We start from the raw sequence: 24,228 nt of genomic DNA, 5'->3' as shown, positions 1-24,228 counted from the left end.
TATGAAGTTAAATATGAAAGGAAAGTATGTCAACGAGGTAGAAGAAATCAAGAGTGTATTTGCGCAAGGTTACTCTAGACTAGGGAGGGCTGGTGGAAGATCACAAGAGAGGGGATTCGAACAAGGCGTGTACAGAGCGATACAGGAAGACATAACCAAAAGAGGAGATGGCAATTTAGCAAAAGAGGAAACCAAGAAGAGACAATTTAAGGAGGAAGGTAAACACATTAGAACTAGCTACCCTAATGAATGACTTGGAAATATTGTATTTGTCCAGATTTACATACATTTAACTGTTTAAGATCATCATGAATGTGCGATCACTGAGTACATACCATCAAGGATACGAAGGTTGTACAGACAAATGAATATCCCACAGAACAAAAACATCATAAAGGTAAAACATTTCATACATTTAATCATACATTCACAATTTTTCTGCAATTAAGATCTTCCCATAATTCATCAATATTCAGTGGGTTGTCTTCACGTTATAACCAAGGGAATGAATTCCCTGAAATTAACAACTATAGTCTTTGAAATCTGTCGTTAATCATTGAAACTCTGTGGTGGTCGACGTAATAGGCAATACAGTATTTCCGCAGGTATTCGTTCACAGAAACATACCATATGCGAGTGTTTGTGGTTACCTCATGTCAGAGGATCAGATCCTGCAATGTACTCTCGGTCATCCGCTGTTAGATATATATCTATTAGATAGACAGTTAGAGCGAGTGTAACATGATGGACTTCAAGGTTACGTTAGTTCGGCGGCTTTCAACACTTTCAGTCTGACAGATCTGTATCCAGAGTGATCCGTCACTGTCGGTGCCTCTTACTTACTGTCGGTGCCTCTTACAGTCACTTCCTCTCATTGCTAGTTACTCCTCACTGCGAGTGCCTCTCGATGCTAGTTGATTTCACTGACAGTGCCTCTCATTGCCACCTCCTCTCACTACCAGTTCCTCTGACCGCTTGAGCCTCTCTACAAATGTCCCTAAATGACTCTGATGACCAATCACCTTTAGTAATGGAAACATATATATATATATATATATATATATATATATATATATATATATATATATATATATATATATATATATATATATATATATATATATATATATATATATATATATATATATATATATATATATATTTATATAAATATTTCTTTTTACAGTAATTAATTCTTGCCTCAGAGAGAGAGGTCATCTCTCAACCGGAATCACTTTGTTTGTCTTCATCCCACATAAGCCAAGTAGCAGGAGACCTATATATACTTCTCCTTTGTTAACTCTGACTATACGATTACAAATGAAAAAAAAAGATCCTCACCACCGACATGTGAATACGAGTTTATTTTTGGAGGATGAGATCGTGATAACCTTTGACCGGCCGCTACTTAGAGAGTTTTATATTCATATCATTTGTATGATAACTTATAGTCGATGTCCAGAGGGACTTTTCCTGTTCTCGTCGAGATTGAGTGTGTGTGTGTGTGTGTGTGTGTGTGTGTGTGTATATATATATATATATATATATATGATCCTTAGATCTTCAGCACAAATCAAAGACACAGTAAGGGAACCTGAAGGTGTCGCCAGTTAGCCAAGTTCAACTATGAAAGTTCTGTAAGTCATGATAAACAGGAAAATAAGTTATATTGTTATTGAACATATAAAGGCAAACGGAAAACAAAGACTTGGTTTCCGTATGTTTGTGTGAAATCAACTGCCTGTCTGTGAGAGCTGGTCCTTCACTGGCAACACCAACATACCCATAACACGGAACGAGAAAAAGACACTTGGTTTCAATTCGTCTTTAGACCTACTATGATCACCTACCGTCACTACTTCAACACACCCCTGGTGTCATATCTTGATAACATGTTACTCATTGACTTATCAAGGCAGATCATCGCCATTATGACTTTGGTCCCAAGGGTCGAATCTTCAAGGGGCTCACAGTCATCATCGAAGTGTGTACACATTAGGCACTATTGTCTATCGTCTGTCTAAAAGGTATTTCCTTTTCCCTCTGTGTTAAGACATTTTTGTCCCTCGTTGTCTGGCGTTACCTGGTGACAGTTGTCTCGCTTGATCGTAACAGTAACTGACAGATGTGCTGGAAGCTCTACAATGATGCAGTGATAAACTTACAAATATGAAGGACACTACAGGCGCAAGTCTGGCCTGGAATTTGTTTCCTAGTGACATATGATGGCTCATTATGATATACAATGGCTCAATATGGTATATAATGGCTCAATATGATATATAATGGCTCAATATGGTATATAATGGCTCAATATGGTATATAATGGCTCAATATGGTATATAATGGCTCAATATGGTATATAATGGCTCAATATGGTATATAATGGCTCAATATGATATATAATGGCTCAATATGGTATATAATGGCTCAATATGGTATATAATGGCTCAATATAGTGAAATATAATGGCTCAACGTTTGTAATCATGATCTTACCTACAGATTCGCTAATTTGTATATGACTTATTCGTTTCTTGCATTATCTGTGTATTCATTTCTTTTGTGAGGGTTTTTTACTTAGACAAGGACAAGTGACCCTCTGCTTGCACGCGGAGTGAATGTAAGTTGCAATGTTGTCAGACACGTACACAGAAAATAACTGTAAATCACAAGATACAGACACTTGGGTTCATCAAATATTGCATCACTGGAAACTTACAAACTTTTGAATATATTCTCCTTGATTAATCAGGCCAAACCTTTTCTCGTTAATTGCTTTCTGAAAAGCAATGAACTCATCACTCAACACCGTCGAGGAGGACACGGCACTTTATGGAAAGCTCTTGGTTTCTTACTAAGTCATTCAGACAACCTTGAGAAGAATAATGATCATAAAATCTATCCTCGAGTTGAGCGAAGTATGAGGATTGGATGGAGGCAAGGCAAAGTACGTGGATGTAGTAACCATGTGAGCCTGGTTTGTTATTATCTGATATGTGGAGTTTAAGGTTTGATTTTGGTAGTCGCTTAGTGGAACTTGAGGACCGAGTGTGTATTTGCATGATCTCTCTCTCTCTCTCTCTCTCTCTCTCTCTCTCTCTCTCTCTCTCTCTCTCTCTCTCTCTCTCTCTCTCTCTCTCTCTCTCTCTCTCTCTCTCTCTCTCTCTCCCTGAATCCCTTACCTTTTCTTCCAGTCTCTCTTCCCATTCCTCCGCCTCCTAATGTGGACCCCCGTGTCTCCTCCTCCTTCTGTCGTCTCTCATCTATCCTAAATATCCTCCTCCCACCTCGTTCTAAGCCGCACCTTAACCACTTCCTCTTCCTGTTTTCTATTTCGTCCATACTCTTGCCTTCCCGTTCTCTTCTCCACCACAGCGAATCCTCCCTCTCTCCCGCCGCTATCGTTCAAGACTTTACGTGACCCCAGCAACAAGCAGTACAACATGTTTCGTTCCTCCTGTCTCTATCATATTCTTCGTACCTTACACCACCAAACCCGCAGCTCTTTACGGGCGGGAATTTCCCCCACGATCCGTTAAAGGCTGCGTGGTGCTCCGTTACGAGGCACGGTAAGGAAGAGGGTGAGGCCCCGGTGCGGAGGACGTGTGGGTAGGCGGGCTTGCTGGCTCGCCTGGCTGGTACGCAGGCTGGCAAGCAAGCAGTCGGGGTCACCTACAAGAACGTCGATGATGGAACCGAGAGAGAAGCACTGGTGGTGTGGGTGTCCTTCACGCTTCCCTGCCAGTTGTCTGAAAATTATATATATATATATATATATATATATATATATATATATATATATATATATATATATATATATATATATATATATTCTTTTCTTTTCTTTTTTGCTTTGTCGCTGTCTCCCGCGTTTGCGAGGTAGCGCAAGGAAACAGACGAAAGAAATGGCCCAACCCACCCCCATACACATGTGTATACATACACGTCCACACACGCAAATATACATACCCATACATCTCAATGTACACATATATATACACCCACAGACACATACATATATACACATGCACACAATTCACACTGTCTGCCTTTATTCAATCCCATCGCCACCTCGCCACGCATGGAATAACTTCCCCCTCCCCCCTCATGTGTGCGAGGTAGCGCTAGGAAAAGACAACAAAGGCCCCATTCGTTCTCACACAGTCTCTAGCTGTCATGCGATAATGCCCGAAACCACAGCTCCCTTTCCACATCCAGGCCCCACAGAATTTTCCATAGTTTACCCCAGACGCTTCACATGCCCTGATTCAATCCATTGACAGCATGTCGACCCCGGTATACCACATCGATCCAATTCACTCTATTCCTTGCCTGCCTTTCACCCTCCTGCATGTTCAAGCCCCGATCACTCAAAATCTTTTTCACTCCATCTTTCCACCTCCAATTTGGTCTCCCACTTCTCCTCGTTCCCTCCACCTCCGACACATATATCCTCTTGGTCAATCTTTCCTCACTCATTCTCTCCATGTGCCCAAACCATTTCAAAACACCCTCTTCTGCTCTCTCAACCACGATCTTTTTATTTCCACACATCTCTCTTACCCTTACATTACTTACTCGATCAAACCACCTCACACCACACATTGTCCTCAAACATCTCATTTCCAGCACATCCATCCTCCTGCGCACAACTCTATCCATAGCCCACGCCTCGCAACCCTACAACATTGTTGGAACCACTATTCCTTCAAACATAGCCATTTTTGCTTTCCGAGATAATGTTCTCGACTTCCACACATTCTTCAAGGCTCCCAGGATTTTCGCCCCCTCCCCCACCCTATGATCCACTTCCGCTTCCATGGTTCCATCCGCTGCCAGATCCACTCCCAGATATCTAAAACACTTTACTTCCTCCAGTTTTTCTCCATTCAAACTTACTATACATATATATATATATATATATATATATATATATATATATATATATATATATATATATATATATATATATATATATATATATATATATATATATATATATATATATATATATGCAGCACATACAAATGCAGATTTTGGAGCGTTGCATGAAATCATCACATTCCTCAACAGAGACTTCACGAACAGAACACACAAGAAGTGTACATAATGAGCATCATCTACAGGGAACTCAGTCTGAAACTCCGATGACTGATGACGAGACAAAACTGCTGATGCATAATGCAAGCAAGAAACACCATGCCTACTTACAGAGAGAGAGAGAGAGAGAGAGAGAGAGAGAGAGAGAGAGAGAGAGAGAGAGAGAGAGAGAGAGAGAGAGAGAGAGAGAGAGAGAGAGAGACTATCTGGGGGGGCTCGGGTTATCCTTGGTGAGAGGCCGTTTTCACCGCGGCATCAGTCACAGGTCGGGGACATGACGTGTTTGAAGGAGGATGACACAAAAACTGGGCATGACCCTGTTGCTCATCTGCCCTCAGGTCACCCAGGGAGGTCACCACAAGAGGTCATGGTGTGATTACGGGAAGTCTTACCAGTTAGAAATGCTCATGTATGTCCTGAGTGTCTGACACGTGACATTTACGCAAGACATAAAACAATTTGTCATGAAGATTCCAGGTATGTTTTGTTCTCGTACCATCTGGACACATGGGACGGTCATGAGATGGTCCTAGCACCATCTGGACACATGGGACGGCCATGAGACCCTAGTACCACCTGGATACATGGGATTGCAATAAGATGGTCCTAGCACCATTTGGACACAGGAGACGGCCATTAGATGTCCTAGCACCACCTGGATACATGGGATGGCCATGAGATGGTCCCAACACCATCTGGACACATGGGACGCTATGGGGTGGTCTTGTGCATCATCTGGACACATAAGATAGCAATAAGATAGTTTTTTGTATTGTTTACTCATGGGAAGGCGACGTCGGTACCACGTGGACACATGGGAAAGCAAATTGGTCATCATCTGGAGTCATGGGAAAGCAACTTGGCTAAATCTGAATAATGTAAAGGCAATTTGGTTACCATCTGGACACACGGGAAGGCAGCTTTAATACCAGAATACTAGCTGGATACATGGGAAGGCAGCATGGAGGAGCCTAGAGGTGGTCGATTTCTCCACCAACAAGATCTTGAAGAAGAAAGTTTAGACCTTGACTCATGACTGCCCCTGGAAGACGAAATTATTTCCCTGGTTTTGTTATCGTTGATGATGAACTGGGAGAGAGTCACCACATGATGCACTGGGAGGGAGTCACCACATGATGCGCTGGGAGGGAGTCACCACATGATGCGCTGGGAGGGAGTCACCACATGATGCACTGGGAGGGAGTCACCACATGATGCACTGGGAGGGAGTCACCACATGATGCGCTGGGAGGGAGTCACCACATGATGCACTGGGAGGGAGTCACCACATGATGCACTGGGAGGGAGTCACCACATGATGCGCTGGGAGGGAGTCACCACATGATGCGCTGGGAGGGAGTCACCACATGATGCACTGGGAGGGAGTCACCACATGATGCGCTGGGAGGGAGTCACCACATGATGCGCTGGGAGGGAGTCACCACATGATGCACTGGGAGGGAGTCACCACATGATGCCACTGGGAGGGAGGTCACCACATGATGCGCTGGGGAGGGAGTCACCACATGATGCACTGGGAGGAGTCACCACATGATGCGCTGGGAGGGAGTCACCACATGATGCGCTGGGAGGGAGTCACCACATGATGCACTGGGAGGGAGTCACCACATGATGCGCTGGGAGGGAGTCACCACATGATGCACTGGGAGGGAGTCACCACATGATGCACTGGGAGGGAGTCACCACATGATGCGCTGGGAGGGAGTCACCACATGATGCACTGGGAGGGAGTCACCACATGATGCGCTGGGAGGAGTCACCACATGATGCGCTGGAGGGAGTCACCACATGATGCGCTGGGAGGGAGTCACCACATGATGCGCTGGGAGGGAGTCACCACATGATGCACTGGGAGGGAGTCACCACATGATGCGCTGGGAGGGAGTCACCACATGATGCACTGGGAGGGAGTCACCACATGATGCACTGGGAGGGAGTCACCACATGATGCACTGGGAGGGAGTCACCACATGATGCGCTGGGAGGGAGTCACCACATGATGCGCTGGGAGGGAGTCACCACATGATGCGCTGGGAGGGAGTCACCACATGATGCGCTGGGAGGGAGTCACCACATGATGCACTGGGAGGGAGTCACCACATGATGCGCTGGGAGGGAGTCACCACATGATGCACTGGGAGGGAGTCACCACATGCTGATTCATAACGTAATTCTCCTTTGGGGCCTCCTACTCACCCTGACGCCTGGCTGCTCCCTGGTGCATGACGTAACCAATGATCAGACGTGCATGATGGATTACTTCTTGGTATTTTTTCTCTTCAAGGCTGGCGACTCGATGCATCGAAACAGGTTATCAAGCAAAGCTCTCTCTCTCTCTCTCTCTCTCTCTCTCTCTCTCTCTCTCTCTCTCTCTCTCTCTCTCTCTCTCTCTCTCTCTCTCTCTCTCTCTCTGAACAATATTCATTTCCCCTCATCACATCACAACTCATTCTTTTACTTAGGTCATCATAGGTTTTCACACCGTCAGCATCAAAAACATAATGTACATAGACTGTATGCATGGGTGTGTGTGTGTGTGTGTGTGTGTGTGTGTGTGTGTGTGTGTGTGTGTGTGTGTGTGTCTGTGTGTGTGTGTGTGTGTGTGTGTCTGTGTGTGTGTGTGTGTGTGTGTGTGTGTGTGTGTGTCTGTGTGTGTGTGTGTGTGTGTGTGTGTGTGTGTGTGTGTGTGTGTGTGTGTGTGTGTGTGTGTGTGTGTGTGTGTGTGTGTGTGTGTGTGTGTGTGTGTGTGTGTGTGTGTGTGTGTGTGTGTGTGTGTGTGTGTGTGTGTGTGTGTGTGTGTGTGTGTGTGTTACGAGGAGAGAGTTTCGCACTTGTGTTCCTCGTTTCTAAACTTTATAACGTATGTACCATGTCTTTACTGCTGTGTGTGTGTGTATACACACGGACACATACCCAGCCTAAGCATGATGTATGTGTTTGTTTGTGTATACTCATCTATTCATAGTCATGTATTTCTACACACGCTCAGGGTGGGAGCTGTGTACATAAAGAATCTCACATCCTGACCAAGGACTCTCCTTGAATTCCTTTTGCCTCAGCTAGTTACCGGAGTCCACATATCTGTCACAGAATACAAGGGAGATACAAAGGAATTCAAAACGTCCTTTCGAAGCTGTTTGTAATGGTGGAGGAGGTGAGACACTGACAGATTAGTCTAGTAGAAGTATAAAGAAATACAGATGATTCAGAGAGATGAACATGGGTCCTGGCGTCCTACACCTACACTCCTACCTAACCTCCAGTTGTGCTTTCTTGGCTTGGATTCTCTTCAGACTCAGATTTAAAGAAGTTGTTTATCTTAAGTTCTTCATACCTTCCGAGAACTGAAATGTGGTTGCCATGTCTTTCTTCTGTGTAATTACTTATTTGTAATGTATGTGGTGGCCTGAAAGCGCGGAGGTGGTCCACACGAGTGGTCGCTGAGCCGCCCAAAGTGGATAAAGGTCTTGTTGTTCGCTGTGGGTTTGGTGTCCCTCGCTGTTGTCGTCTACCCTGCAGGAGGAACACTCACAATTTCTGGCCTTGGCCGGGGACTTAGGACGTGCTCATCCAAAACCTTTTATGGTTCTCTAACCACTCAACCATGGCTCTCGCTGCACAGTCAGGTGTTACATATTGAGTGAGGAGTTGTAGGCAGGTGTAGAGGAAGGCTGGCCGGACATTATATGTACCGGTGCTGCTACTAACTTTCACGTGCATGTTATTCACTTTAGAATGTCGTGACCAATATGGTTTCTTTTCTTGTCTGTCATTTCTTGTGTGACTGTGGCCAGCGAAGGGTGCTCAGGTGGTAGTGTATTAGACCCTCCCGGTACCCCAATCAACTCAAGGAATATCCCTTCTACCCTTCAAGCAATCCATCAGGTAGTAAACTATTGACAGCAGCTGCCCAGGGTGGCACTGACTGAGGGGCGTTAAAGTGGTGCCCGGAACCATCTTACACACCATGTTAAGATTGCTGGCCTTACTTACTGTCTCATCAAAGTGGGACTACCTAGCTAGCCCTGCCATCTTCTCCTCACATGCCCCATACACCTACTCAAACCCCACTTATTTACATAACCATTTCCAGACATACGTTCAGCTGATTTAAGCCCTCATGTGCCAATTCCAGCTCTTGCGGATCACGAGGCGAGATTACAGTTTCAATGAATTATTCCTCGTACAATGTGTGACACGTTTTCTTGTTTCATAATTTAATTGATTAACACCCCCCCCTCTCTCTCTCTCTCTCTCTCTCTCTCTCTCTCTCTCTCTCTCTCTCTCTCTCTCTCTCTCTCTCTCTCTCTCTCTCTCTCTCTCTCTCTCTCTCTCTCTCTCTCTCTCTCTTCATGGACGAAAGATGTGGGTTTGATAACTGTTCATGGTTCTCTGAGCGTCTGGCGGTGAATCATTCTTTGCATTTTAGAAATAATGATTCAGTGTTCGTTAGGCAGAACCTCTCAGTGTCTCCAGCAGGTGGAAATGCAGTAACATCCCTGTGTCCGCCCACCCAGTCCCGTCTTGACCTATATGTGGCGGGGTCTCTATGTCCACCAGCTGACCTCTTGGACAGGTGGAAACCCTGTACCCACCTTCCTCTCCCCTGGCCGACACCCCTCCCTTGTTCAGCATGTCTACCTACTTACCATGACACTCTGACCTTTCTAATCCTTTCATTGCCTCCCTCACCTCTCTCTCTCTATCTCTCTCCTGAGACTCACGTGCCTTCATCTCTCCCTCCTGATACTCATGAGTTTTATCTCTCTCTCTCACAAGAGCTTCGTATAGTCTGACAATTTCCTTGAGATTTTAAACATGATCATTTCATTTACTTAACTAATCCCAGCTGGTTTTATGAACGAGTTTTCCTTTTCATTAAATTCTCGTCGGCATTCATAACCATGGTGTCTCCCTTTCATTCCACTCCAGTTGGTATTAATCCTCTGTCTTCTCTACTTTCCTTGACCGTCTTCATCTTATCCTAGTGCTACTTATTCATTTGGAGAAGATCGTTCATCTAGCTTCGTTATGTCTTCATCAGCACACCAGTACACCTTGCCTTATCATGAGGTCCTTCACCTTTTCTTTCAACAGCTTTGTACTTCTTCAGAGGTGCTCCTCCTGACTGACTCCTCCTTTGTTCCTCTAGACCCCCTTTTTTTTTATCCCTGAACCACAGCTGTAACCTGTTCCACAACACAGGCCACAACCTTTCACTTTCTGCCATGTACCCTGTACTTCTTTTTTTTCATCAGCATCCGGTTAGTTTATATTGCTACTGTTATCATTATCATTATCATTATCATTATCATTATTATTGTTATTATTATTATTATCATCATCATTATCATCATTATTGTTATTATTATTATCATCATTATCATTATTATCATTATCATTGTCATTATTATTATCGTTATTATTATTATTATTATTATTATTATTATTATTATTATCATTATTTTTATTATTATTATTACTATTATTATTATTATTATTACTATTATTATTATTATTATCATTATTATCATTATTATCATTATTATCATTATTATTATTATTATTATTATTATCATTATTATTATCATTATCATGTGTGTGTGTGTGTGTGTTACGGAGAGAGAGGTTTACCCTCGTGTTGCCTCGCCTCTTAATATTATACACTTGTCCTTGTCTTCTCTCTCTCTCTCTCTCTCTCTCATGTGTGTTTGTGTGTGTATGCTTCTACCGTCGCGGTTTCCTTACAATGTTTTCATGTTTGGTTGTTTATCTAGAAAATGAAAAATTGCTCTAGTGTGTGACGGCGGTTCACAGCGTCTGACAGTTCTTAACATCACGACCACAGGGAAATTTTGATATTGATAAAGTATTGTTGAACATAAAAGTAAATATATCATGAAACTACCTACAAGTCTCTCTCTCTCTCTCTCTCTCTCTCTCTCTCTCTCTCTCTCTCTCTCTCTCTCTCTCTCTCTCTCTCTGACAGTTAGTGAGATACTAATGACAGCCAACTATTACATCCACAACATCATGCTAGGTTCCCAGTTGTTATATTGCTAAGTTACCCACTAATTACGCAATAATCACCATCGGAGCCATACAATAGTAATGACCATTACATCGTCACAGTACGAAACAGTCATTAACCAGTCAAATACACAACACCAGTAGGGTGAGGAAAGTTAGTACTATACGTGGCAACATTTTCCATCCATTACTCAGTATAATCATCACCAACAACATTGTGTACATAACTCTTAACAACCGTACCAGTCAGTGGTGAGCGGTTTGGTCATGCCAACTCCCTTCCTTCCCCTCCGTGTCACTCACCTCTCCACTGGAGAACAGGTCAGGTCTTTAGCAATCATTTCGACACCATTTGGCTGACTGTCCACCACCCTGACACTACCCTGTCTACCAACCTGCTTCCCGACCTCTCACGCCCCTGAGGCGCTACTGAACTGCACGTCACCAGATGTTTCCATCACAGTCGTAAGGCATACAACTCCACTTCCTCCCACTGACGTATCTACGACACGCTAGGAGTTCTTCCTCCGAGCCAGCCAAATCCCCTCTGCTCCATCATTAATGCTTCTCTCTGGTAAACTTCGGATGTTTCCCCAACACCGAAATTAACAACCCCAGCATATCATTACTCAACCCGGGAAGTTTTCTTTTCTTTGTATTTAATGGGTTTATATATACATTGCAAATTTCATAAACCCTCCTCAGTTTGACACTATAGGAGGACATGTTCTACCACCTACTGAATCACATATTCTTCATCTTTATCCACCGCAACTTAGAGAAAAGTAAACTTCTTTGGTTCTCACCTTCATTTGTTTCAGCAAAGCTTTCGACTTGGTCATCCTTAACGTAACCATAAGACAACCGTCACCCCTGGCTGGGGAGGAGTCTCTACCCAAGGCTTTGCGGGTTTCCTTAGTGAAAGTTGCCAGGCCGTGCGTTTCCGAGGGGTCAAGTCAAGTCTTCCAGTTCCTCACAAAGATGAGTCCCTGGCGTTACCTGAGCATCATAAATGATGGCCTGATGGATGCATGTGTTTGATGGAAGCACAACGACGACTCTACCAAGTCTTGAGATGACGTCCCCTTTCAGAACACCCGAGAACATTTACCACCACACAAGCTCATAACTCAACCATCGTTTCCTGGTGAGGATCTGGTCTACCAGATCACTTGTTCTTGGTCTTTGTACTTTATTTCCGCCCGCCTGATCTGGTACCTGACGGAGATAACTGTCCATAACCTTTTTTGAAGAAACCCAGAGGTCTTCCACGACGCTTCTTGAATTTGCCGTTAGTTCGTTAAGATGTTGTGGGACAACATGGTAATCACACATTTCCCAGGTAGATTTAATTCGAAGATTCCGCCCAGTTTCCAATCCAGCAAGAAATTCCCTTTCCGTATGTACATTATATGTCTGACGTCGACCTGCCTTCTGAAAAGTGCAGTTGTACAGACTTTAGCTTGTCCAAGTATGTAACTCAGAAGCTTTGCTGTACATATGACTTAAGAAAGGGACGATTTCAATGTCTTCTGGTCCAGCAGTATCTCCGGCAGACTGTGGTGAAGGCAGACAAGCAACGGTAATTCAGTCTGGAGAGAAAAAGATATCTGGCCGAATGTTATTTTTGGTCTTGTTTTTCTAGTTTTGAGTGTCATCAATACCCAGCCCGTTAAAGGTGAGGCCACCCTGCATCATCATCGCCAGCATATATCTAATGCATCTCGCTCGTGTCAGCATCACATCGGTTTCCGCCTCGTAGTCAGTATGTTACTTGATGGTCTCTTTCCTTCTGTCATAAAAAGATCGAAATTTCCACCTTTGAGAATCACATTATCACCAGAGTCCCTATACCAGACTGGGCCTGACAGTATTTAGCATGTTTTCAGTAGCTCCAGTGCACGGTGACGCTGCCATCCTAACTATGAAAAGCTCAGTCAAGAACGATAAGTGGGTTGCCATCGGTGTAAGATTTTTTTGATGGAAACAGTAAGGGAATCAGCAGAGCACCCTGCTGGGTACAGAACGCCGGAGACAGCATATCATTTGTTCAGCTTCCTAGTTTCCATGATATTCCCCTGTGGGCATTATATACTCTATTACACTTCTTTTGATGATACCGAAATATATGTAGATAAGATTAACATACATTTCTTTCTCTTCATTTTCAAAAACGTTACTAGCATGCAATATTAATGTAACTAACATATATCTATATTACCTATCTATCTATCTATCTATCTATCTATCTGTCTATCTATATATATATACATACATATATATATATATATATATATATATATATATATATATATATATATATATATATATGAGCGGGGGGCTGGAAATCCTCCCCTCTCGTTTTTTTTTTTTTTTTTTTTTTTTTTTTTTTTTTTTAATTTTCCAAAAGAAGGAACAGAGAAGAGGGCCAGGTGAGGATATTCCCTCAAAGGCCCAGTCCTCTGTTCTTAACGCTACCTCGCTATCGCGGGAAATGGCGAATAGTATGAAAAAAAAAAAAAAAAAATATATATATATATATATATATATATATATATATATATATATATATATATATATATATATATATATATATATATATATATATATATTCACGGTAAAGTGATGTAGTGGGCGATGTTGTAAGATGTTTTGTAAGTAGTTTGTCCTGTGTAAGAAAAGCTTCTGTGATGTGAGGACGTTTGTTGTCTCAAAGCTCCAAAAAGATTTTATCAGTGTCTTGTTAGTGTCTTGATGATGTGTCAGTGTCTTGGTGTGTTGTCAGTGTCGCTCCACGTTGGCTTCCTCTCATGTGACGTCGGTGCACCTTGCAAAAAATGCATAGCGACCGTCCACTTTTACTTCCTCCCAGCATACCCCGGGGATCTTAGTATTGCTGACATCTTTTGTTGACCCACATCTCTTTCTACTACACCCCCACCCCCTTCCTTAGTGGTAAGTTTCAGAGAATCTTCTGTAACAGTGACTTATATCATGGCTACCTCATTTTCCAAACCATGTTTTCATATAAATTATCTAGTTCTGTATACTTTCCATTATCATATCTCCTCTTTGAGACTAATATCATTTCTGTTCTTTTCAGGTCCACATTTCCAACATAATCAGAGTCAAGCATTGCTTGATCCCTTTTTTTAAGCGTCGTATCATATTTGATATTCTCAATTTCCATGCTGCTACGTGTGAAGGCAAGATTTCGAAATGATGAGGGTATCCGACCCTCTGATCCTAATATTCTCAGTAACAGCAAGATGCCAGACATCTTCCCGTATACTCTAAAAATTTCTGTGTTAATGACTCTTTCGCCGTTAGAATCTAAATTCTTCCAGTATATTTCTTCATAATTAAATTCTTCTGTCACCAGAATCTTACCGTCTCAGTTGTGTGTGTTTCACTGTTTCATGTACCATCTAACTCTTCCTTCACTGTTATCTTTGTATATATGTCCTGGTGCAGTAAAATGCTTTGGAGGACTAAATATCATCAACACCACCACAAAATTTTTTTAAAAGTTACTCTTCCCACTGGATATTGGATGAGTGAACCATCTCCAAAAACTTAGAGTTTTCTTATTTATAGGCTAATCCTCCTCCTTCATCTTCTCTTATCTTCTCTTTATCTTTTCTTATCTCTTAAGCAAAGTTTGTCTCCACTTTTCCACCAAAACAAATTAAAAGTTTTCCTCTGCTCGATTTTCAAACTTCACTTCGTTTCCATATAATACCTCGTCCGTAGACTACCCCGTCCATAGATTACCCCGTCCATAGATTACCTCGCCCATAGACTACCCCGTCCATAGACTACCCCGTCCATATAATACCTCGTCCGTAGACTACCCCGTCCACAGACTACCCCGTCCATATAATACCTCGTCCATAGACTACCCCGTCCATATAATACCTCGTCCATAGATTACCCCGTCCATAGACTACCCCGTACATTTGCATTTGAATACTTTTATTGCAGTGTAACTTAACACTGACAACCTTTCTGAAGTATTACCTGGGCTCTTCCGTCTTACAAATCTATTTGATGTCACCTGTTTCCTACCTTCCAAGTACATTCTTTACTTCTTTTCATTTTTTCCCTCTGGGTTTTTCTGTAATCAACATCCCCGGAATTCCTCCCAGCCTGCAAGTTTCCTGGCTACGGAAATCCATAATAGATATAATCATTTCTTATCGTACCCTTATGGTGTGACAATATTTACCAACCCTCTACGTTTTCTTTATATTTCCCATACTGTATTTGCCATGTCTGCAGCCGTTACAGCTCATAATTGCAGCATTTCATCCTTCTCCAGCCTTCCACTTTGGCTACAACATTCTTTTTTTATTCCAAAAGCATCAACGATTTAAGTTTTCCACCAGATGTTATTTTTTCTTTTTCTTTTTTCTGTGTTTGTCTTTATGTGGAGAAAGGAGAGAGAAATACGCACCTAAGTTATCAGTGTGATGTCAAGGAGGAAAGGAGGACACGACATACCCTCTGGATCTGGGTATATATAGCCTGTCTCCAGCCTCCAGTTGGCACATTCACTTCAGACTCACACCGACAACATGAAGCTCGTGAGTATACAGTCCCAGTAGCCTTCAAGTTGATTACTGAAATGATTGTCTTGTGTTCCGTCGTAACGACCGAGAAGAATCTGACTGAACAAAAACTTACACACAGTCTGGTTGTGTCCCTGATGATCACTGTCTCTCATATTACTGAAGTTTTGAGAAGTTAGGGATTTTCAATCTACAATTTGTTAAAATAAGAAATTTGAACAATGTTTTCACAGTGGGTTATCATAGAATTAGAGGAGAAGCATACATGACCAAGACACTGTCATATACTTCATTTAGGCTGTTCACATCTGTCATCCATCAGCTGCTCCATACTTGATCCCGTCACGTATCATATTTGTTGCTGTTCCTCGACAAAGTATATACATTCTCGACCTAAGACCCTTCTCGCCTGCAGGTATTCTTTGCCTGCCTCCTGGCCGTCACCGTCGCCCTTCCCAAGGCCGACAAGGATGCAACGATTCTGAACAGCGAAAATGTGAACGAAGGCGACGGCCACTTCAGATATTCCTTTGACACCAGCAACGGCATCTCTGTGGATGCCACTGGCACCCCTGGAGAGAAAGGCCAGAGCAACATCGCTGGGAGCTACTCGTGAGTCTTTTGCTGCTTACTAGCGTCATGGTTATGCTGATGCATCTTCCGTGATAGAAATTCTATACCCCTTACTTATTCTTTGTCACGATCACTATTACAAATGTACGAGTTTCAGTAACGTTTCTTTGACGGAAGCTAGAACTTATTTTACTTCAGTAATCATTCATTATGTTGTCTGTTATATGTCTCTTGTTGCCCACAATGCAGTAATCACATGGTGACGATATTACAATCCTACATCCTTTTTTATTATATTACCTTCAACCTCTGACCCTTCACCTGTTCTCGTCCTGCTTTAACTTTACCTATAGCCTCTACCTGGGTTCAAGGGAAACTCCAGAATCAGAGAAAATACTGAGGTTGGTTGAGACAAAACAGCAGCACCTTTGCTCACGACCTCATCTACCTTCTTTCAAGTAACCACCTTCTTCCATCAGTGTGTAATCAATATTATCCCCCCACAGGTACACCCTGGACGATGGCAAGACCGTAGTGGTCAGCTACGTAGCAGACCAAGGTGGATACCAGCCACAAATCAGTGTATCTTAGGAAGGATATACACAACTCACAATCAACAACCGATTCCGGATTCTGGACGCCCCAGTCAGTCTGACTCAGAACCGAACTCAGACTTCGCCTTCCTCACTCTTCCTCACACTTGGTCTCGCACTACATTATCACACTGAACATCTTCCTATGTTTTCACTGAAAGCCGTTGCTGGCCACCCTCTCAGCCTCCCGACACAGCCTAACAAATCCTGGCTCTTCATCATGAATAATGTATATACCTGACTCTGCATGCTACTTCCGGTTCAACACATTGACAATCATTGAACATTCTTGATTATTGTTATATCTGTTCTTATGTAGTAAATTCTGTTCATTATAACTTGTATGATATTTCCCTTCATGTCTTAACTGTTCTCTCGGAAAAAAGATATCGTACAGCACGAAATCTACCATGTGACAATTTACTGAAAGCCTTCATTAAAAGAGGAAATATAAAAACAAATATATTCACGTGATGGAGCAACTTCCAGTGAATTAAGGAAACTAAGAAATGATCATTCCTCTTCTAGGATCACGACGCGTCGAACACACAGCGTCATCCACATCTCTCTTACTGGGTAAATGTTTTTGTATTTCAAAAACCATCACAAACTGGCATAAATGATATTCCATTAGGGAGAATAAGGACAAGTTATCGCCTTAGCGAAGGATAAGGAAGCGTGTGTAACCAGCCACATCAACGTTCACCACCACATTATGTAATGTAAGAGTCATCGTCAACACTATGTGAAACTGACTATCTTTGTGTTCTCTCTACCTTCGCGGCCAGACCTCACTAGTGTAATGATGCTGCCAGTCTTCAACTGTTATATGACTTGCAGTTTTGGTTGTTTTGATACACCATGGATTAAATTGTCTCGATTCTTTTTCAAGAACTCAAGAGTTCTTCCAGTAATGCTTCTTAAATCTGCTAGGATGAAGGTGAAATAGACGCCAGCTCCGGATAACGAACTGATTACCACAAAGTGTCCAAATGCACTTCAACCAATCATTAGATTTTATTTAAATATTTTACCCAGTTTTTAATATGGCAAGAAAATATCTTTCTGTGCAGGTTACAGACCAGATCGCTACGTTTTTCCAGGTGTGTCTCATGTACGACAAGAAAACTTTACACATTCTTCGGTTCATTTGTCGTGACCGTGACAGATGAGGCGATCCGATCCGGCATGAGTTTCTTGCAGATTCTTGATGCGTCTCTCACGTGTTATCATCACATCTCTCCGTCTTGTTGTCACTATATTACATATTTATTACATATTTTTCTCTTTCCTTCCGTAGCAAAGTCACTGAGATTTCCGCCTTTGAGAATCTCGTTATCTTCAGAAGCCCACTCGAAGACAAGGCCAACAACTGTTTGTATGATTTTAGTGTCCTCAGTTGATGATATTGCCTTCGCTAATTCTAAAGGTGTAACACGAGGTGTCATCGTGGTATCTTAACCAAATCATATTCTCATGACTTAATCTAGTCATACTGTCATGACTTGGCGTAATCATACTGTCATGATGTAGTCATACTGTCATGACCACACCGTAATGATATTGTCATAACCACCTTATCTATAGTCATGCTGTCATAACTGCACATGTTGGAATGACCACATATTGAAGAAGGTTCTCTCATAGTCTTCTTTTTTTCCTAGCAGTTTCATCGCCTTCCAAGAGCCACTCATATCAAGTTGTTATTGCTAAGGTAACCAAGTCTTCAGTGCAAAAAAAGATATGAAATCATTTGCCTTTTTGCATACCTTTATATCGACCTCTGCAATTATTTCCTCCAGATTTCTTATTGTGATCAACTTTCCGTAAAGTGACGTTATAACCTTGATTGATGCGTGGGTCAGTGGAGATCATCCCCGACCTTGCTCACAATAGTCCACTCATAGTGTCCCTGGTCGAGTCTCTTCTTCATGATGTGTTCATTCCTTGTGCGTATGTGTAAAGGCGAGGAAGACCGAGGGAGGATATGACACTCTCATGTTTGAGATATGATATTAAGGAGGAGGAGGAGTGGATCAAATGATCTAGTTCCTGGATATTCATAACCCGACCCTCAGCCTCCAGTCCACGTGATCACTGAAGCTGCCAGCTGGCGGCTCGTCACTACACAAGCTCAGTCACCATCATGTTCCTTGTTGTTTCAATGAGAAAACCTAAAATATTCTTCCTCATATAAATACTTAGATAAGATAAGTGAGTTTTGTTACCTTTTAACATCTCTGGATGTTACTGGAGCTTCCGATTCTTTCCTTGTTTTATCACTAGGGCAGTGTCTTGTCAGTGTCTTGTTAGTGTCTTGATGATGTGTCAGTGTCTTGGTGTGTTGTCAGTGTCGCTCCACGTTGGCTTCCTCTCATGCGACGTCGGTACATCTTGCAAGAAATGCATAGCGACCGTCCACTTTTACTTCCTCCCAGCATACCCCGGGGATCTTAGTATTGCTGACATCTTTTGTTGACCCACATCTCTTTCTTCTACACCCCCCCCCCCTTCCTTAGTGGTAAATTTCAGAGAATCTTCTGTAACAGTGACTTATATCATGGCTACCTCATTTTCCAAACCATGTTTTCATAGAAATTATCTAGTTCTGTATACTTTCCATTATCATATCTCCTCTTTGAGACTAATATCATTTCTGTTCTTTTCAGGTCCACATTTGCAACATAATCAGAGTCAAGCATTGCTTGATCCCTTTTTTTAAGCGTCGTATCATATTTGATATTCTCAATTTCCATGCTGCTATGTGTGAAGGCCAAGATTTCGAAATGATGAGGGTATCAGACCCTCTGATCCTAATATTCTCAGTTACAGCAAGATGCAAGACATCTTCCCGTATACTCTAAAAATTTCTGTGTTAATGACTCTTTCGCCGTTAGAATCTAAATTCTTCCAGTATATTTCTTCATAATTAAATTCTTCTGTCACCAGAATCTTACCGCCTCAGTTGTGTGTGTTTCACTGTTTCATGTACCATCCTAACTCTTCTTTCACTGTTTTCTTTGTATATATGTCCTGGTGCAGTAAAATGCTTTGGAGGACTAAATATCATGAACACCACCACAAAATTTTTTTAAAAGTTACTCTTCCCACTGGATATTGGATGAGTGGACCATCTCCAAAAACTTAGAGTTTTCTTATATAGAGGCTAATCCTCCTCCTTTATCTTCTCTTATCTTCTCTTTATCTTTTCTTATCTCTTAAGCAAAGTTTGTCTCCACTTTTCCACCAAAACAAATTAAAAGTTTTCCTCAGCTCGATTTTCAAACTTCACTTCGTTTCCATATAATACCTCGTCCGTAGACTACCCCGTCCATAGATTACCCCGTCCATAGATTACCTCGCCCATAGACTACCCCGTCCATAGACTACCCCGTCCATATAATACCTCGTCCATAGACTACCCATTCCATAGACTACCCTGTCCATATAATACCTCGTCCATAGACTATCCCGTCCATAGACTACCCCGTACATTTGCATTTGAATACTTTTATTGCAGTGTAACTTAACACTGACAACCTTTCTGAAGTATTACCTGGGCTCTTCCGTCTTACAAATCTATTTGATGTCACCTGTTTCCTACCTTCCAAGTACATTCTTTACTTCTTTTCATTTTTTCCCTCTGGGTTTTTCTGTAATCAACATCCCCGGAATTCCTCCCAGCCTGCAAGTTTCCTGGCTACGGAAATCCATAATAGATATAATCATTTCTTATCGTACCCTTATGATGTGACAATATTTACCAACCCTCTACGTTTTCTTTATATTTCCCATACTGTATTTGCCATGTCTGCAGCCGTTACAGCTCATAATTGCAGCATTTCATCCTTCTCCAGCCTTCCACTTTGGCTACAACATTTTTTTTTTATTCCAAAAGCATCAACGATTTAAGTTTTCCACCAGATGTTATTTTTTCTTTTTATTTTTTCTGTGTTTGTCTTTATGTGGAGAAAGGAGAGAGAAATACGCACCTAAGTTATCAGTGTGATGTCAAGGAGGAAAGGAGGACACGACATACCCTCTGGATCTGGGTATATATAGCCTGTCTCCAGCCTCCAGTTGGCACATTCACTTCAGACTCACACCGACAACATGAAGCTCGTGAGTATACAGTCCCAGTAGCCTTCAAGTTGATTACTGAAATGATTGTCTTGTGTTCCGTCGTAACGACCGAGAAGAATCTGACTGAACAAAAACTTACACACAGTCTGGTTGTGTCCCTGATGATCACTGTCTCTCATATTACTGAAGCTTTGAGAAGTTAGGGATTTTCAATCTACAATTTGAACAATGTTTTCACAGTGGGTTATCATATAATTAGAGGAGAAGCATACATGACCAAGACACTGTCATATACTTCATTTAGGCTGTTCACATCTGTCATCCATCAGCTGCTCCATACTTGATCCCGTCACGTATCATATTTGTTGCTGTTCCTCGACAAAGTATATACATTCTCGACCTAAGACCCTTCTCGCCTGCAGGTATTCTTTGCCTGCCTCCTGGCCGTCACCGTCGCCCTTCCCAAGGCCGACAAGGATGCAACGATTCTGAACAGCGAAAATGTGAACGAAGGCAACGGCCACTTCAGATATTCCTTTGACACCAGCAACGGCATCTCTGTGGATGCCACTGGCACCCCTGGAGATGAAGGCCAGAGCAACATCGCTGGGAGCTACTCGTGAGTCTTTTGCTGCTTACTAGCGTCATGGTTATGCTGATGCATCTTCCGTGATAGAAATTCTAAACCCCTTATTTAATCATTGTCACGATCACTATTACAAATGTACGAGTTTCAGTAACGTTTCTTTGAAGGAAGCTAGAACTTATTTTACTTCAGTAATCATTCATTATGTTGTCTGTTATATGTCTCTTGTTGCCCACAATGCAGTAATCACATGGTGAAGATATTACAATCCTACATCCTTTTTTATTATATTACCTTCAACCTCTGACCCTTCACCTGTTCTCGTCCTGCTTTAACTTTACCTATAGCCTCCACCTGGGTTCAAGGGAAACTCCAAAATCAGAGAAAATACTGAGGTTGGTTGAGACAAAACAGCAGCACCTTTGCTCACGACCTCATCTACCTTCTTTCAAGTAACCACCTTCTTCCATCGGTGTGTAATCAATATTATCCCCCCACAGGTACACCCTGGATGATGGCAAGACCGTAGTGGTCAGCTACGTAGCAGACCAAGGTGGATACCAGCCACAAATCAGTGTATCTTAGGAAGGATATACACAACTCACAATCAACAACCGATTCCGGATTCTGGACGCCCCAGTCAGTCTGACTCAGAACCGAACTCAGACTTCGCCTTCCTCACTCTTCCTCACACTTGGTCTCGCACTACATTATCACACTGAACATCTTCCTATGTTTTCACTGAAAGCCATTGCTGGCCACCCTCTCAGCCTCCCGACACAGCCTAACAAATCCTGGCTCTTCATCATGAATAATGTATATACCTGACTCTGCATGCTACTTCCGGTTCAACACATTGACAATCATTGAACATTCTTGATTATTGTTATATCTGTTCTTATGTAGTAAATTCTGTTCATTATAACTTGTATGATATTTCCCTTCATGTCTTAACTGTTCTCTCGGAAAAAAGATATCGTACAGCACGAAATCTACCATGTGACAATTTACTGAAAGCCTTCATTAAAAGAGGAAATATAAAAACAAATATATTCACGTGATGGAGCAACTTCCAGTGAATTAAGGAAACTAAGAAATGATCATTCCTCTTCTAGGATCACGACGCGTCGAACACACAGCGTCATCCACATCTCTCTTACTGGGTAAATTATTTTGTATTTCAGTTTCATCGCCATCCAAGACCCACTCATATCTAGTTGCTGTTGCTAAGGTAACCAAGTCTTCAGCGCGAAAAAAGATATGAACTCATTTGCCTTTTTGCATACCTTTATATCGACCTCTGCAATTATTTCCTCCAGATTTCTTATTGTGATCAACTTTCCGTAAAGTGACGTTATAACCATGATGGATGCGTGGGTCAGTGGAGATCATCCCCGACCTTGCTCACAATAGTCCACTCATAGTTTCCCTGGTCGAGTCTCTTCTTCATGGTGTGTTTATTCCTTGTGCGTATGTGTAAAGGCGAGGAAGACCGAGGGAGGATATGACACTCTCATGTTTGAGATATGATATTAAGGAGGAGGAGGAGTGGATCAAATGATCTAGTTCCTGGATATTCATAACCCGACCCTCAGCCTCCAGTCCATGCGATCACTGAAGCTGCCAGCTGGCGGCTCGTCACTACACAAGCTCAGTCACCATCATGTTCCTTGTTGTTTTAATGTGAAAACCTAGAATATTCTTCCTCATATAAATACTTAGATAAGATAAGTGAGTTTAGTTACCTTTTAACATCTCTGGATGTTACTGGAGCTTCCGATTCTTTCCTTGTTTTATTACTAGGGCAGTGATATATATATATATATATATATATATATATATATATATATATATATATATATATATATATATATATATATATATATATATATATATATATATATATATCTTTCTTTCTTTCATACTTTTCGCCATTTCCTGCATTAGCGAGGTAGCGTTAAGAACAGAGGACTGGGCCTTTGAGGGAATAACTTCACCTGGCCCCCTTCTCTGTTCCTTCTTTTGGAAAAAAGAATATATATATATATATATATATATATATATATATATATATATATATATATATATATATATATATATATATATATATATATATATATATATATATGTTTGATGTTAGTGTGTGTCAAGGGCTTGCTGTGGTATCTTCCATACTACAAATGTTAAGACAAGATTAATTTGACTCAATCCCGAAGACGAAGACTTTCACAACCATATGTTATCATATAAAATGATATAATGATATTTGACTGTAGTAATTATGGATCGTCTTGTTTATCACAGGAATACAAAATATCCAATAAAGCTTGTTTTCCACCACGTAGTCATCATCATCCACTGTTGCCTCTACCATCCGAGAACTTTTTACTGCCTCACCTCTAACCTCTGACCCCTCACATGCCCTCGTCCTGCCGCCGTACCCTGACCCAGAGCCTCCAGCTGTCCTCGTGAGCAAGTCGTGAGACTTAGGTTCCTTGAGAACAGCATGAGAATAGCGACCCCATCACCTGCGTCCCTCAGAAATTACTTCTTTCCACACCACCATCTGCAATCCATAGCTCACGTCATCATCTTCCCCCACCGCCGTGTAATCACTGTTATCCCTGGGTGACGACAGTTCATGGAGGTCTCCTACATCGCTGATGAAG

The 24,228-nt window shown here is 42.0% G+C and overlaps 2 protein-coding genes across 2 annotated transcripts; both read left to right on the top strand.

The window, feature by feature from the left end:
• The first annotated feature begins 15,592 nt into the window (after positions 1-15,592).
• Positions 15,593-17,228, top strand: LOC139766888 (cuticle protein AMP1A-like). Its single transcript, XM_071695899.1, has 3 exons — positions 15,593-15,739; positions 16,140-16,336; positions 16,804-17,228. Exons 1-3 carry the CDS (start codon positions 15,731-15,733, stop codon positions 16,886-16,888), a joined length of 291 nt encoding a protein of 96 aa, XP_071552000.1. The 5' UTR covers positions 15,593-15,730; the 3' UTR covers positions 16,889-17,228.
• A 3,697-nt stretch (positions 17,229-20,925) lies between these two features.
• Positions 20,926-22,484, top strand: LOC139766889 (cuticle protein AMP1A-like). The gene is made up of 3 exons (XM_071695900.1): positions 20,926-21,012; positions 21,396-21,592; positions 22,060-22,484. The coding sequence occupies exons 1-3, from the start codon at positions 21,004-21,006 to the stop codon at positions 22,142-22,144; spliced, it is 291 nt and encodes a 96-aa protein (XP_071552001.1). The 5' UTR covers positions 20,926-21,003; the 3' UTR covers positions 22,145-22,484.
• Positions 22,485-24,228: the final 1,744 nt, after the last annotated feature.

This window comes from Panulirus ornatus, chromosome 58 (assembly GCF_036320965.1).
Source record: "Panulirus ornatus isolate Po-2019 chromosome 58, ASM3632096v1, whole genome shotgun sequence".
NCBI lineage: Eukaryota > Metazoa > Arthropoda > Malacostraca > Decapoda > Palinuridae > Panulirus > Panulirus ornatus.
The sequence above is the reverse complement of the archived record's forward strand: the minus strand, read 5'-3'. Positions and strand labels throughout refer to the sequence as shown.

What these genes read in the sequence shown, in the direction of transcription:
- LOC139766888 (XM_071695899.1), top strand. An exon ending in AACATCGCTGGGAGCTACTC is followed by an intron (nt 16,337 to 16,803) that starts GTGAGTCTTTTG and finishes ATCCCCCCACAG; the next exon opens with GTACACCCTGGACGATGGCA.
- LOC139766889 (XM_071695900.1), top strand. An exon ending in AACATCGCTGGGAGCTACTC is followed by an intron (nt 21,593 to 22,059) that starts GTGAGTCTTTTG and finishes ATCCCCCCACAG; the next exon opens with GTACACCCTGGATGATGGCA.